We start from the raw sequence: 14,542 nt of genomic DNA on the forward strand, positions 1-14,542 counted from the left end.
CATCGTTCTATAAAAATCCAAGAAGGGGCTCTCTAATTTAGGATTTTGTGATAAGTTCAGAAATAATTTGTTAAGAACTTTATGCATTTTACTAGAGTGTTAATTTAGGTAGACAGTACTTCCTCTGTTTTTTCCCCAACTACTATATCCTGAGCACCTAGAACACTGCTTGGCACATAGTAGGTACTTAAATAACTACATGTTGATAATCGAATCCATTAAAGAAAGGGGTTCCAATAGCCTCACAAAGGAACCAGCAAGCTCGCTGGGCTGGAACAATGGTCTCTGTTGGGGCTGGCATGGGTTCATCTCCTCCTGGTTCTACAGATTCCCTGAGAGTCCCCTTTGTTCTTGCCCCATGCCGATCTGTACCAGGATGCCACTGTCTTGTGCCAGGATCCACATTACTGTTTGCAGAAATTGGTCTCTGCTTATGCCCTTAGCCAGAGTCCCCACTGAGTAGAGTTTCTCTGCTTATGTAGTTAAAGGGGTGATGCCCTTCAGTGTGAACGCCTGCTGGCAAGATTTCCATTCTTTCCTCTGGGCAGGCTTCTCTCCTCCATTTGAGAGGTGCTGGCATTGGGCCCTCCTCTGTTTGGATCTGCACATTCTTCCCCGCTGGGGTACCCTGTGGCTAATGGAGGGGTCCCCTCCACTTAGTGGGAAGAACAACCTTCTGAGTGGGATTTGAGCCAAAAATGGGTTTCCCTACAGGCAGAAACACCTCTGGTAGTAGCACCTCCAGCATGTGCCTGTTTAAAGACTTCTTGTTCAATGTTGAGTAAGTCACATGACTTAAACACTAAGCAGCAAGTTTGTTTATAAACTACCTTAATTCAGTAGGGCAAATTACTTCCCTCAAACATTTGGGGGAGGCAGAGTTCAATACTGGTTAGAGTACCCTAATTAAGATACGTCTTTATGCTCTGTTTTGTTTATTGCTTGAGTTTGGGTTTTTGTTGTTGTTGTTGTTGTTTTTTCTTTTCTTTCTTTTTTTTTTTCTTAAATTCTAGAACTTGTCATCACTGGCCATTCTTCATAAGTCTTTTCTTCCCCGCTTAGTTGCTGTAGCTTGTTTTTTAGAATGAAGTTACCTGTGACTCCAGATGGGATGGAGGTAAAGATTTGGCACTTAATATTTTGCCCAGTTCTTACAGAAGTTTCACTGAAGCCACGAGAGGCTGTTACTACAGATCAAGGTGTTTCCAAACATTTACATTTGTATACTCAGTTCTTAGAGTGCAGTGCACACATAAAAAGTCTCATAAATGATACATAAGTTCTCCATTTCTACATGAAAGCTTACTGTCCCTTCAGCTACACTCAGGCCTTGAGGCTTAAATAAAATCCTTTCAGATTATTGTTAATGCTGTGCCTGATTCTGCAGCAGCTGTTGCTTTTGAACAATATGATGCTTCTCCTCCCCAGGAGAAGTTCAAAATGCCTCTTTTGCAGCACTTTCAACCTTTGTAGACTCAGGGAGCATATAATAGACTGAGAATTGAATCCAAGGTTCCTGTTTGGGAATTCAGTGCACAACTTAAAAACTATTGAGTTTAGCCACTTCCTGACATTGACTTTCATAGCAACAGTTTAATTTGGGGAAAATCTGCTACCTCAAATGGCTAAAAGTATTTATGTGGAAAATTTTCCAAATGATTGACTTTACTGTGTTGCTATTTTCTTTCCCCATGAATATGTGAGTATCTGGCTTCCTCCCAGGAGTTTTTCTGCATCACTTCTCTTTAGGCAAAGAAAATTTTCTGTCCAGAGTAGAAGAAAGAAGCACCAAGAGTTTCCCCTTTTTAAGTGAAGGATTATTTGAGTTTAAACCATAGCATCTATAAAATGAAGAATTTGAGTGTGTCCCCTATGTCCTTGAATTTTCCCATGGCAAGTTTTTAAGGCAGTCAGAGCAACCTTGACCATCACTTTGGAGCCAATGCAACTGAGGTCAGCTCTGTGCAACCTTTAGCTCCACCCTGTCTCCTCCACTGGCATCAGTCTTGCTGCAGGGCTTATCTCCACTCCCTCTCTCACTGCCCTTCCTCCTCCTAATTCTTCAGCCACCTCTCACTGACTGCTCTAGCAAAGATCACCAGTGACTCCTTGTTGTTTAATCCAATAATTATTTTTTGCACTATAATTGATCTTTCTGTATCATTTGATACTGTAGATCCCATTTTCCTTAGCTCCTTAGAACCATTTGTCCTCCTCATTCCCTAATAGTTTCCTCTCCTGTCTCTTTCTTAAGTGTCACTTCCTTGGGAATCAATCCTAGGCCTACTTCTCTTCTTACTCTACAGTCTGGTCCTGGACAATGGCATCTGCCCCTTTGGCTGCAACTCCATTCTATTGATAAAGATTCCCCATCTATTTCTCTGGCCCAGATCTTGTGAACACAGGTCTATGTCCAAACTGAACCGGGTTCCTTCTCTTCCCTGCTTCTCTTTTAAGTTCCCAATCTTAGGGAGGAACACCATTGTTGACTGTGCAAGACAAAAAGACATCTGAAATTCTTCCTCCCCCTCTTTCCTTTCTCCCAAAAAATAAACTAACACTTCCTATTTATTTATTTTTTTTACATATCCTTAAATTGGTGTCTTCTCCAGCTCTCCTACCAGTGGCCGTCCCGCTCCCTAGATCAAGAGGCCATCCATGCCTATCTGGATTGCCCTCTGGGGGCTTGGCTCCATGTAGTCCATCCTCCACGTCACAGGAGGGATTTCTGCTGATACTTGCAGAGCCCTCAGAATCCGGCTCTTCTTGCTTCTCCAGCCTCAGTTCTGAGCACTCCCTACCTTGCACTGTTCATTTTTGCTTATACTAAATGTCTTTTAGTTCTTCAAACATACTATGTGTTCTCACTTCTTGGCCTTCATATGCTATTTTTTTTTTCCTGTCTGCAATATTCTTTCTATTCCCTCCCCTTCTGGTGAATTCCTGCTCCTTTTTTAAATCTTAAATTCAGAGCACTTCCTTTCAGGTACTCCCCTAAGGGCCCCAAGTCTGGCAAAGTTACCTCTCCCATGGCCTCTGCCCGTTTATGCCATCAGAGCACAAGCCACCGTGTTATCACAACTGCCTGGGTCTTTGTATCCCCATTAAACTGTCAGTTCTACAAGGACAGGAGCATATTTCCCATGGTGACATTGTACTGCCAGTGCCTAGCACAGTGCTTGATGGATGGCGGGTGCTCAATAAGTGTCTGTTAAATGAACAAATGAGCCTCAAAGTAAATGATGAGTCAGCCCTCTTCACCACACAGGTACAAATGCCTCACTCTCATTTGCAATTTCTTCCTCACTAGTCAAGCTCCCCTGACTGTAACAACTATTACTTTTCCACGAAGTAGACAAAAACTTTGTTGCAGACAAAGCAACCTATATATCCCAAGGGAAGGGAAAGTTTCCAAAAGGTTCGGAGAATTAGCATATGGTAATTGTCAAATCCCAGGGTATCTTTTAATTGAACCTTCACAGTAGTTCATTTAGCTGGTACTCAGTGCTGAAATTGAGTAGAACCTCATTAGGGAGGTTGTGTCATGACTTAGTGAAAGTGGAGAGAGTGAGAAATATAGCTTTCCATGACATGAAGGCATGAGAGAAAGGGAGCATTCTGGGCTGCGGGCTCTTTAATCGTGTGTATTGACTGCACTAACTCCTGATTTTGGGGAGAACACCCATGGCCATCAAAGGAGTTTAGGATTTTCCTTCTAAATCCCATTCTAGGTTTTGTATCCCACAAGGATCTATAGCATACTTCCCTCCTTTTGAAACAGATCAACAAAGGGGTGCAAGGCGAGAACTGTGGTAAGGGCCTAAAACTCGGCAAAGGCACAGACCTAGCTAAAAATAATGATAATAACCAGTCACTGTCCCCTGTTTGCTTCTCTGTAATTGCTGCTCTGGGGTCACATAGCTGGTGATCATAAAGATGCTTAACTTTCTCCATAGATAACATCACCTTTTTGAAACCTAAAGGTAGTTTCTGAGATGGCTTCCAGGCCCTGCCTTCCAGTGGATTGGCTGACCCACCCAGACCTGCGGCCTGAGCCATGAAACTAACTCAACTGGAATTGTGACCCCAACCCAGGAACTGACTCAACACAAGAAAATGATTTCTATGCCCCTATAATTTTGCCCCAACTTAACCAATTAGCAAACCCAATTGTCTAATCCTTTGCCTGCCAAATTATCTTCAAAAACCCTGTCTCCTGAATTCTCCGGGAGGTGGATTTGAGAAATTCCTCCCATTTCCCCACTTAGTTCTCTGCGGAATTAAATCTTTTCTCTATTGCAACCCTGACTGCCTCAGTGTATTGGCTCTTCTCTGTGCAGTGGGCAATACAACCCGGTTAGGTGGCAACACTTTCCTTTCTCTTGTGCTTTTCCTCTAAGGCCAGCCTCACAAGCAACATCTTATTAGGCTATTCCTCCCCAGGACCATATCTTCCTATAGAAACACTGTGACTGCCAGGCTCAGCCAACCCTGTACTTGCTCTTTCTGTCTGGAAGACCAGCTTCCACCTCTGCTCTCATCCCTCCTTGCTCACCAAAAACTAATCCCTGAGACCCAGCTCATAAAGCTCTTGCTGAGTTTTACCCATCCGTCCCACAGCCCAGCAAGTGGTCATCTCCCCTTTCTCCAGACACTCAGTGGGCCTTATCTGTGTCCCTCTTAAGGCAACTTTTCTAGTTCCTAGATGCCTTTTTTCGTTCCTAGGTCTTGTATCTCTGTGTTAACCTATAAACTTGAGGGCAGAGTCTTTTGCTCAGTGTGCCCACACTCTCTCACACAGATCTGGCACACAGTGAGTATTCAGATGCCAGTGAGGTGGGTGGAGAGATGCAGGGAAGCAGAGACAGCGAGCATGGTGGTTAATTGCATGGGGGGGAGGTTGGGAGGGGGACGGATGGCCATGGGCTCTGAGGCCAGTTGTCCTGGGTTTGAATGCTGGCTCTGCCACTTACTGGGCATGAGACTTTGAACAAGTGATTAATACATCACATGTCTATGCCTTTATTTCTTTCTCTATAAAATGGAATAAAAATGTTACCCCAACATATGACTATTGTGAAGTCTAAGAAAGCTATAATATATATTATATATATCATAATATATAATATATAATGTATTAGCTCAAGAGCTGATACATAGTGAACACTCAGTAAATGTCAGAATGCAGAATATAAAGGGTCTAGTGAAGGGACCTCCATAGAATATGCAGGTGTGCACATTAAGGGCAAAGGACATTTGTGACTGATGTCACAAAGAAAGCTACATCTAAACCATCAATGGTGGCAGATGGAGGCAATGAGCTCATGCTCCCCTGAGAACCCAGCTTCCTACCCTTCTGAAAACATGAATTCCATCTCTATAACTCAGTAGAAGAATAGCTTGGGCAGGCCGATGGAAAGGGAGGCTGCCCAAAAAAAGGGCAGCAGAGGAGAGCTAAATGAGCTTGGTATTTAACTGTGCTCTGTTTTAATATCTGATGATTTTAAGGGGGATAGAAATAAATGCTAAGGGAAAGTCATGTTTTTGCTGCCATCTACAGATGTCAAAGTGCAATTTTTAGTTTCTTAACACGCACACACACCCACTCAGAAAGTGACAATATAAGTGACTATATCTAAAGTTTAGTTTAAGTTCTAGCAAGTGAAGTAATTCAAGATTAGCTGCAGCTGTGGCAGCCAACAGAAACTGAGAGTCAATAAAGTGATTTCAATGAGGAATGAGATGAACTGAATTTTACCCCCACGCTTTCCTGTATTTCTTTGGTTGTTATTAGAATTACTGTGAGTTGCATTTTATACAGTGTCTTTTATTGTTTGGATATGAGAAATCAACCGAAAGTAAGTAAAAACAAAATGTGATAGTGACATCATCTCTGAGGTGCTCTCTGCTCCTATACTGTTATCCATATTGTCAACAAGGTTATCATGACGCTTTTCCAACTTCCTTGTGTGTTTTTGTTAAAGGGTTAAATATAGACAAGAATTATTGGAAAAGCGCTTGATGGAGAAAAAAGAAGCTGCCCTTCAAGAAGCGCATGAAGATGAAGAGAGAGCATGGCGGCTAGAAGCCCTTAGGAAACAGGTGTTTTTAATTTGGAAATTTTCATGGGTGTTTTTTTAAAAAAAGTTTCTAAGCGCTCTTAATAACATTATTTCTGGGGCTTAGTTCATGACATCTGCTATATAAAATGTAACTTTTCCAAATCGGGACACTGATGTTCTTTCCTGGGAGCAATTAGATTATATTGAACCATTTCCAGTTTCTCAGTATATTAAAAGAACTCCATCAGCACCTTTTAAAAAGCTCTCCCAAGATTTAACTGCATCCATATCACCTCCCGTTTATTAGCTGAATAGTGTCCAGTTACAACAATGAAACTCTGCATCTAGTCAAATGATTTTGCTATCCTCAAAAATCCTGGTGGAGCTTGAGCAAGATAATTCTCTTTGGAGTAGGAACCTATGTTTGGAAATATTCCACAGTCAACAAATATGTTCAAAACTACTTTTTTAAAAATACTCTTTTTGTGGAGAAATAAAAGCCTCCCATTGCCTTGTCCAGTAAAAGTAGGCAAAGGTAGATGAAAACAGACAGCAGATGGCAACAGCAGGAATTCAAGAACTTGGAAAGTGTGATGAAATAGTTTTACTTGGTAATTATTCAGAGTTTTGAACTCGATGTGATTGGTTCAGCTCACAAGCTCTAGAGTCTTCATTGACATCATGTCCCAGCTAATAGGAAACAACTGTCTAGCTTCCCGCCTACGCCACTGAGAGTCACGTATAAGAACTTGGCCTCCATTGTCCTTCAAACCTGCTACAGCCTGGAACTGTACTCACTGACGTCGGAAATGTAGGTCATTTACTTAACCTCTCTAACCTTTATTTTCTTGTCTGAAAAATGGAAATAATAATAATGGTACCTACTTATAGGTTTGTGAGTTCAAACTTACTGAGTATTTACTAAGTGTAAAGCCCTCTTCTAAATGCTCTTAGGTATTACTTTGGTTGATCTCTACAACAACCCTATGATGTAGGTATTATTAACATCCCCATTTTATAGAAGAGGAAACAGAGAAGGCACAGAGGTTAGGTGTTTTCCTCAAAGTCACACAGCGAGTAAATGTCATACTGATTCAAAATAAGGAAGTCCAGTTTAAATGAGATGGTATAGATGCAGCGTAAGTGCATGCAACTATTCTATCATCATCTTCTTTGATAAAATAGGCTACAGAGATAAATTTAAAGCGTAGGAATGTAAGTCCTGGTTATCCTAGATCCTACAAAATTTAACTTATTCCTAGAGCCTACAAAATTTAAATCATTCAATTATTAGCAAATAATTATATACCATGGCCGTCTGGGGACAAGACTTGCCATTATTGCTAAACACATTCTTGTTCAAAATATAACTTTGATAACTACACTCTATATAATTCGAATTCCTTCCACCTGTGAATGCTTTGAAAGAGGAAATAGTTGGACTTGTTATCTGTAATCAGTGTTTAGAACTATAGTATAAGATACTTCAGCTAGGAAACCTATAATAATTAAAGTACGTTCAACCCTCAGTTATTTCATTACAGTTTCTAAGTGGCATTAAAAATGCCATTTTCTTCATGCTAATTCTTGACTTTGGAAATTAACAGGCAGGTGTTACTAATGGTGCATATCATTTACAAAATTAGTGCCTTCTTTTCATTAAGATGCAGGTTTGAATTATTGTGAAGGACAAGGGCATTTGGGTTAAAATGACTGAAGTTTTTCAATAGACGGGGGAACAATAGTTTATAGCAGTCCTTGGGAATAATCTAGTTGCCTGGTGCAATGGAAATTCACCCATCTTGCCCGATAATGCCAACATACCCAACTTTACCCATGAATGCTGTTGTCGACCCAAGTAAATGATGGAGGCAAAAATTTCAATCAATAGAGGTTTATTAACCCAAGATTTTGAGGATGCATCTGGGAAAAACACCAACCACAGACAAACTGTGACTATTTTTCCCAAGGGAAGTTGGAACCTTTAGCATTTTAAAGGCATACAGAGAGAAGGAAAAAGGTGGTGGTGGGGGGGTGCTGATGAGGCAAAATGATTACATTCTTGTGAGGCCCAAGAAATCTACATTTTATATAAAATAAGGGAGTGAAGGAAGCATCAATTATGTAGATGTCCCTAGGTAGATGGAAGACGGTCTCATTCTGTCTTGTTTCCAGTTCCTTTACATGTTAGATAAACTTGTAATTCATTATTAGTGTGGGGGAATCAGATAGGCTTTAGTTTTGGGTGCTATACACAGGTGCAATTTGTGTGTCTTTGCTCATGGGAGGTTAGCAAGGAATTTCCTTAACGAATGATCTGTGGGGCCAGTTCTTCATGGGACTTTGAGGCTTTTACCTTCTCTTTTGCATAAGAGTTGAGGGGTAGCCCTGAGACTTTGATTTCCTTTTTATACTGTGCTCTAGATCAGCTCAATCAGATTAAACTTTCTAGAAAACTTCATGGGATTGTTACCATAACCATAAATTGCTAGTGGTTAAAAAATGAATTTTTTTTAAACTTCGTGACTTTCAAGGTGGTTCAATATGTAGGTTTTCTATTATAGGATTTCCTATGACTTCATATCAGAAAGATCAATTATTATTTGAAATTAATCAAAATTATAAGTATTCAATGATTAGCAAATCATTACATACCATGGCCTTTTAATATTTTGTTTTATATTTCTTTTACTTTGTTTTAGCTCCCTTGTGGATCTCTAGGCCTGGCCTGGTTTTAATATGCTTCCTGCCCTTTCCTCTTAGGCTTTATCTTTAATGGGCATTAGACACCAATAATGCTGTCCAGAAGTTATTTAGCTTGTACCTGTCCCAGCAGCAATGCCTTGTCTTCTTTCAGGTGGCTGTTGTCGCTCAATTTGATCCCGTTAGAATGATGTCAGACACAATGGCATCGAAAGCTAGGATGGGCATTGAAATTGAAGAAGAATTTATTCTTCAAAAGCCACTCTTCACATTGAATACATACAATGAACAGCAGGTAATTAAGGGAATTAGCATGATTGATGCAAAAGCCATGATGATAATAAGAACTATAGAAATGTGTGTTGGGTTATAAACTCTTTTCAATATTTACATTTGAATATCACACATTTTATCATAATTTTTACTTCTAAATGATAGTATAGATAGTTCTTAATATTATAAAATAGTTAACTGGTGACCATGGAACAAAGAGTTTGCCTGAAAATGCTATGACTCTGTCATTGAAAATTATTTTTTTGATTTAAAAATAGCTTTATAAAGTTTTATTTGAAAGTTTTGTGTTAATATTGTGTTTTGTTCTTTAAATATTTCTCTATTAAGAATTTATATTTAAATTCATAATATAAATCTTATTAAATAAATAATTAATGATACTGATAAGATAAAGCAGAAGAAAGCTTTCAGAAATGAAAATGAACAGAAGATAATACATCAGAGCTAATGGTAAAATAAAATATTTTCTGTGGAAAAAGTGTTAAGCTGTCATTTAACCATTTGTAGGAACTTAGGGTTTATTTCAGTCTGTGCCTGTAACTGAGAAGGGATTTTAAAAAGATGTTTTTAGATGGATAGATTAAAGGGATGGAGGTTGGGAGGGAGGACAGATCAATGAGTGGATATCAGTCACTGAAATTAAGAGAGAAAGTAGTTGTTAATTTTACAAGTCTAAGGAGAGAAGCTAAATACTTATTTAATTATTTAAAAGTCAGGAAATTTCATCCATTCATCCACTCCCAAATAAATCCATTGTGCCTCTGCTCTGTGTTGCATCCTTTGCCAGGGAATATAAAGATGAATAATTCATTCATTGATTCATTGACCAAATATTTATGGAACATATGCTATATTCAGGCTCTCTGCAATGTCCCTGGGCTACATCTGAACAAGATAGCCTGATCCTGTCTGGAGGAAGTGAGCAGAGGAGCCTGGCTGGGAAAGTAGCATGCACAGAAATAATGCCACTGTGGTGGGGTCAACTCCACAGGGAAAGTCTAAGGGCTGCCCCAGCAAGCAGAAGGGAATGAATGGCTAACCCTAACTAACTGGGAAGTCAGAAAAAGCGTCTGACAGGAAACTTCCGAGCCCTATCTCAGTCAAGGATTTTTGGTAGTAGTAACAACATTTACTTCATATGATTTATAATAATAAAAAGTGAGTTGAGGGCATGCATAGAGAAAGGGATTAATTATAAGGATGCAGGTGTATCTCCAGATACCAGCTGCCAAAGTGAGGAGGGAAGCTGGGACTTGAGAGGTTTGAAGTCAGAAGCTGGAAAGGTCTTGGGTAACTGGGCAAAGGAATTAAGGGTTCCACCAAGCAGAAGAGGGCAGGTTGAGTCCCTTCCTGGTATGTCTTCAGTGTAAGGGATATAGGTATATGACATGTGGTATATGACAGGTTCTGGGAGATGTGACTGGAAACATGGGTTAGAGTCAGACTGCAGAAAGCATAGTGGGTCTTACTACAAAGGCATTTATCCTGTAAGCAGACACCAGACTTTGAAGCAGCTAAGTTACATACAGTTATGCCCTGCATAAATGATGTTTCGGTCAACAGCAGACCAAGTATACAATGGTGGTCCCATAAGATTATAATGGAGCAGAAAAATTCCTATCATAGTGACATTGTACCTCCCAGTGCAAAGCATTCTCTTGTCTATGTTTAGATACACAAATACTTACAATTATGTTACAGTTGCCTCAGGTATTCAATACAGAAATATGTTGTACAGGTTTGTAACCTAGGAACTATAGGCTATGCCACATAGGCTTGCTGTTGTGGCTATACCCTCTAGGTTTGGGTAGGTACACTCTCTGATGCTCACATAATGATGAAAATCACCTAATGATGCCTTTCTCAGAATGTATCCGCATCATTAAGTGACACATAACTGTAATCAGATTTATGTTTTAGCCTTGTGTCCTGAATGGAAAATTGGTGAGGGTGTACGTGGGTTGGGGTGAGGTCCTTTTAAGATGGCAGAGCCCTCATAGAAGTGGTGGTGGTGGGGCCACAAATGGCTCTGGCTGAGAGGGAGAGGGAACAAAGAAAGTGAGGATGATTCCAAGCTACATAGCAAGTTATATTGCAAAGAGCCTGCATTTTGGATTCAAATCCATATCCACTATTTATTGGCTGGGTACACTTGTGTAAGCTATTAAAATCTTTATTTATGTCTTGTTTTCTTCGTCTGTAAAATAATTATTCGCAAGGTCCTTGTGAGGATTAGAGATAATAAATGTCAACTGCCCAGAATATTGCCTGGTACCCAGTAGTAAATTATAATCATTCAGTGGTGTTGCCATTAACACCTTAACTGCCATGTGAGTTGTATTTAACTCATGCTAGTTTTGAGCCTGGGGCTTGTGAAGAAAAACCTGGCCAAAACCCTGAAGTTGGTTCATGAAAATATTATTTGTTGATGTTCCTATTATTACAATTAATATTGACAATTTAATTCTAAAAATGTGGATTAAATGAATAGAAGTCAGTTACAAATTTTTCATTAAATTAGAAAGGACTGTTTTGTTTTCAAAATTTTTATTCCGTTTTCATAATAAAACACTGTGGCCCCAAGGAAATTTTTTGTCCTAATGTGGCAGTCAATGTGTTAACCTTGTAAGAATATGGTAGGAAAAACAGACTTGTTTTACTCATGTCATGTTTAGGGTGAAGATGTCTGGTGCACATTTGCAAGAAACTGGTTGGCTGTTATCTAGGAAGGGAAACTGGGGAGATGGAGGTCTCCATTTCACTTGCTATCTATTCAAAAACAGAATAATGAAAAAGTGTTAAACCTTACAACCCTAGAGCAAGGAGAGGGGTGAATTCCTGGAGATGACTTGGGAGTCGATAGTGCACAGTGAACATGAGTCCTTGGGAATGGGCGAGAGTGACCAGGGAGAATACATTGAGGCAGAAGAGGAGCAAGGCTTAAATTCATTGCTTCTCAGACACAAATCTCTGTATTATTCTTGACTTCATACTCATCATTGCCCCTAGGCCTGTATCTGATCAGCTGTCAAGTTCTACTGATTCTTCCTTTAATAATGTTCCTGACAGTTACCTCTCCCTTGTTACCAGGCAAGTTCAAGCATTTATTACATCATGTCTAAACAATTGTAGTAAACTCCAAACTACTCTCCTTGCCTCCAGCTCTTCTTTCTCTGCGACCTTAATTTATTCTGAACTTATAATCAGGTCCATTTTCCTATGCAACTACAATGATTATATCACTTCCATGCTAAAAACAGAAGCACAACCCCAGTAGCTCCTTAGACTCCTTGGCATGGCCTTGTAAGCCTTTTAAATTCAGGTCCCAGTCTGAGAAGTGTGCTTTTCCAGTGTTCCTCAATGGTGCCCAGTGCTCCACTCAAACTACCCTTATCCCAAATTGACCCATTTTACCTCTAGTTTATATGTGCCTTCCTTTCTTACTAGAGCTCTCTTCCTCCTCCCTTTGCTTTATAGAATAAGTTGGACTTTAAGGTTAGTTCAATTGCTTCTCCTTACCTGAGAAGACCATCCTTATCCCACCAGCACCAGGAGATGTACCTCCCTGTTTTACTACTCTTATGGCATCTGCCACATGTTGCCATGAACCGTAGTTGTCTGTGTACGTTCTTATTACCCCCATTCCTTTAAGAACTCCTTGAAGGAGGGACTGCTTTCTCTAGCTTATTATCGCATCCTCTAGGGGGACTTCAAGTCTGTGTAAAATGCCTCATTAGGTAAAATCCATGTGTGGCTACCTTCTTATCATTGCAAATAGTGTCTGTTGACATTTAATATTCTTAGAAGGAGGGGAAGATGAATAAGATCCTATCAGCTATAAATTAAACCAGAAATTGAACTACTCACATGTCTACTCCCACTTAGAATCAGATTGATGGGGGCATTTTCTGGTTCTGTTTGAAATAGAAATCCAGCCTTGGACGAAAGGTTGTATTGATTTTGGTTTTCAGGTAGTGGCCATGTGTTTAAACTTAATTTACATATTGCCAGATGATGGAGAAATTAAATGTCTGTTTAAAGACAGATGTACAAGGTTGTGGCTTAGATTTATTTTAATCAATGATTGTCTGTATTTTATAATTCAAGCCAGCAATAAGTAATGAATCAATGATATTATAGTACAGAAAGTAAGGTTGTTTTACCTTATCTTTTAATAATATATTTTAATGTATTCTATTTCAACTAATCCAGTATACAGTATTCTATACATCTCATGTTGGAGACCACTGACATACTAGAAAGGGATAAAGTCAAAAAAAGTTTGAGTGGCTAGGTGCAGTGGCTCATGCCTATAATCCTAGCACTTTGGGAGGTCAAGGTGGATCACTTGAGTCCAGGAGTTCAAGACCAGGCTGAGCAACATAGCAAGACCCTGTCTCTACAAAAAATAGAAAAATTAGCTGGGTATGGTGGCAGGCACCTATAGTACCAGTTACTAGGGAGGCCAAGGCAGGAGGATCTCTTGAGCCCAAGAGTTTGAGGTTACAGTGAGCTGTGATGATGCTACTGCACTCTAGCCTGGGCAACAGACCAAGACTCTGTCTCAAAAATAAAAAGACAAAAAATAAAAAATAAAAAGATAAAGATTTGGGCATTTTCAGTAAAAGGAACCAGAATATAGTCACTATATTCACAAAGTTTATTATCATCTAGTCATCTATTCAGCAAAAACAAATTATGCAGCTCGGGAAAATGTGAAACTGAATGTTAAAATTTACTTTAATTCAAGGAATTGCTGTTTATTTAAATTGTATTTTATTTCTACAGATAATTTCTGACCCCAGAATTCGCTTTGAGTTAGCGCTTCGAAAAGCTGGACTTCATAAAACATTTTATGCCAGAGAGATGTTACCAAAAATCAGTCCTCAAAAACCTCCAAGAAAGGACATGGAGTCTTCTGTATTTAAAATATAGAGCTTATCCTCAAAATTTTCTAAACAATTTTTTTTAAAACATTTACGTGGATAATAATAATTACTACTTTTGAAATGTTTTTAAAATATCAGACATAGAAATTGTAGCATCTATTAAAACAACTTTCCCTTTCTTATATGATTCTTAGAATTTTATGCACTATTTCCTGTATCTTTATGTTATATCTAATAATAGCAAATTCCCCATGATTATGGAACTTCATTATGGCACATATCATACATATACCATCATTTAGTAAAGTACATGTTGAAGGTTATGTTATCCCATGAAAATAGTTCAAAATAACCATTCATGAGAATTATAAATTATGTAGCTACTACCTGCTAATGTTCATTTCTGCTTGTTATTTCAGAATTTGACTTTTTAATTATGGAAGTTTCATTATCATTAATACTTCTATTATTTCTTGATTATTATAAGAGGATACTCAACCTTTCTCTAAATTTAGAAACCAATTTGGTAGACCATGTTTACTGCAAACCAATCATCCAAACAATTTCATTTTGCAAATTAGCCCTTAAGAATAA

The 14,542-nt window shown here is 39.0% G+C and overlaps 1 protein-coding gene across 2 annotated transcripts in view; it reads left to right on the top strand.

Annotated features, from left to right (window-relative positions):
• The window catches only part of CCDC148 (coiled-coil domain containing 148), a 223,985-nt gene extending 209,685 nt beyond the window's left edge, over positions 1-14,300 (top strand). For both annotated transcript variants that reach the window (XM_045559139.1, XM_045559140.1), the window contains 3 exons: positions 5,985-6,102; positions 8,920-9,060; positions 13,848-14,300. In XM_045559139.1, coding sequence (XP_045415095.1) covers positions 5,985-6,102; positions 8,920-9,060; positions 13,848-13,994 — 406 coding nt within the window. In that variant the 3' untranslated portion in view covers positions 13,995-14,300. The remainder of the gene's footprint in view (positions 1-5,984; positions 6,103-8,919; positions 9,061-13,847) is intronic.
• The last annotated feature ends 242 nt before the right edge of the window (positions 14,301-14,542 follow it).

Source organism: Lemur catta, chromosome 8 (assembly GCF_020740605.2).
Source record: "Lemur catta isolate mLemCat1 chromosome 8, mLemCat1.pri, whole genome shotgun sequence".
Classification (NCBI taxonomy): Eukaryota; Metazoa; Chordata; class Mammalia; order Primates; family Lemuridae; genus Lemur; species Lemur catta.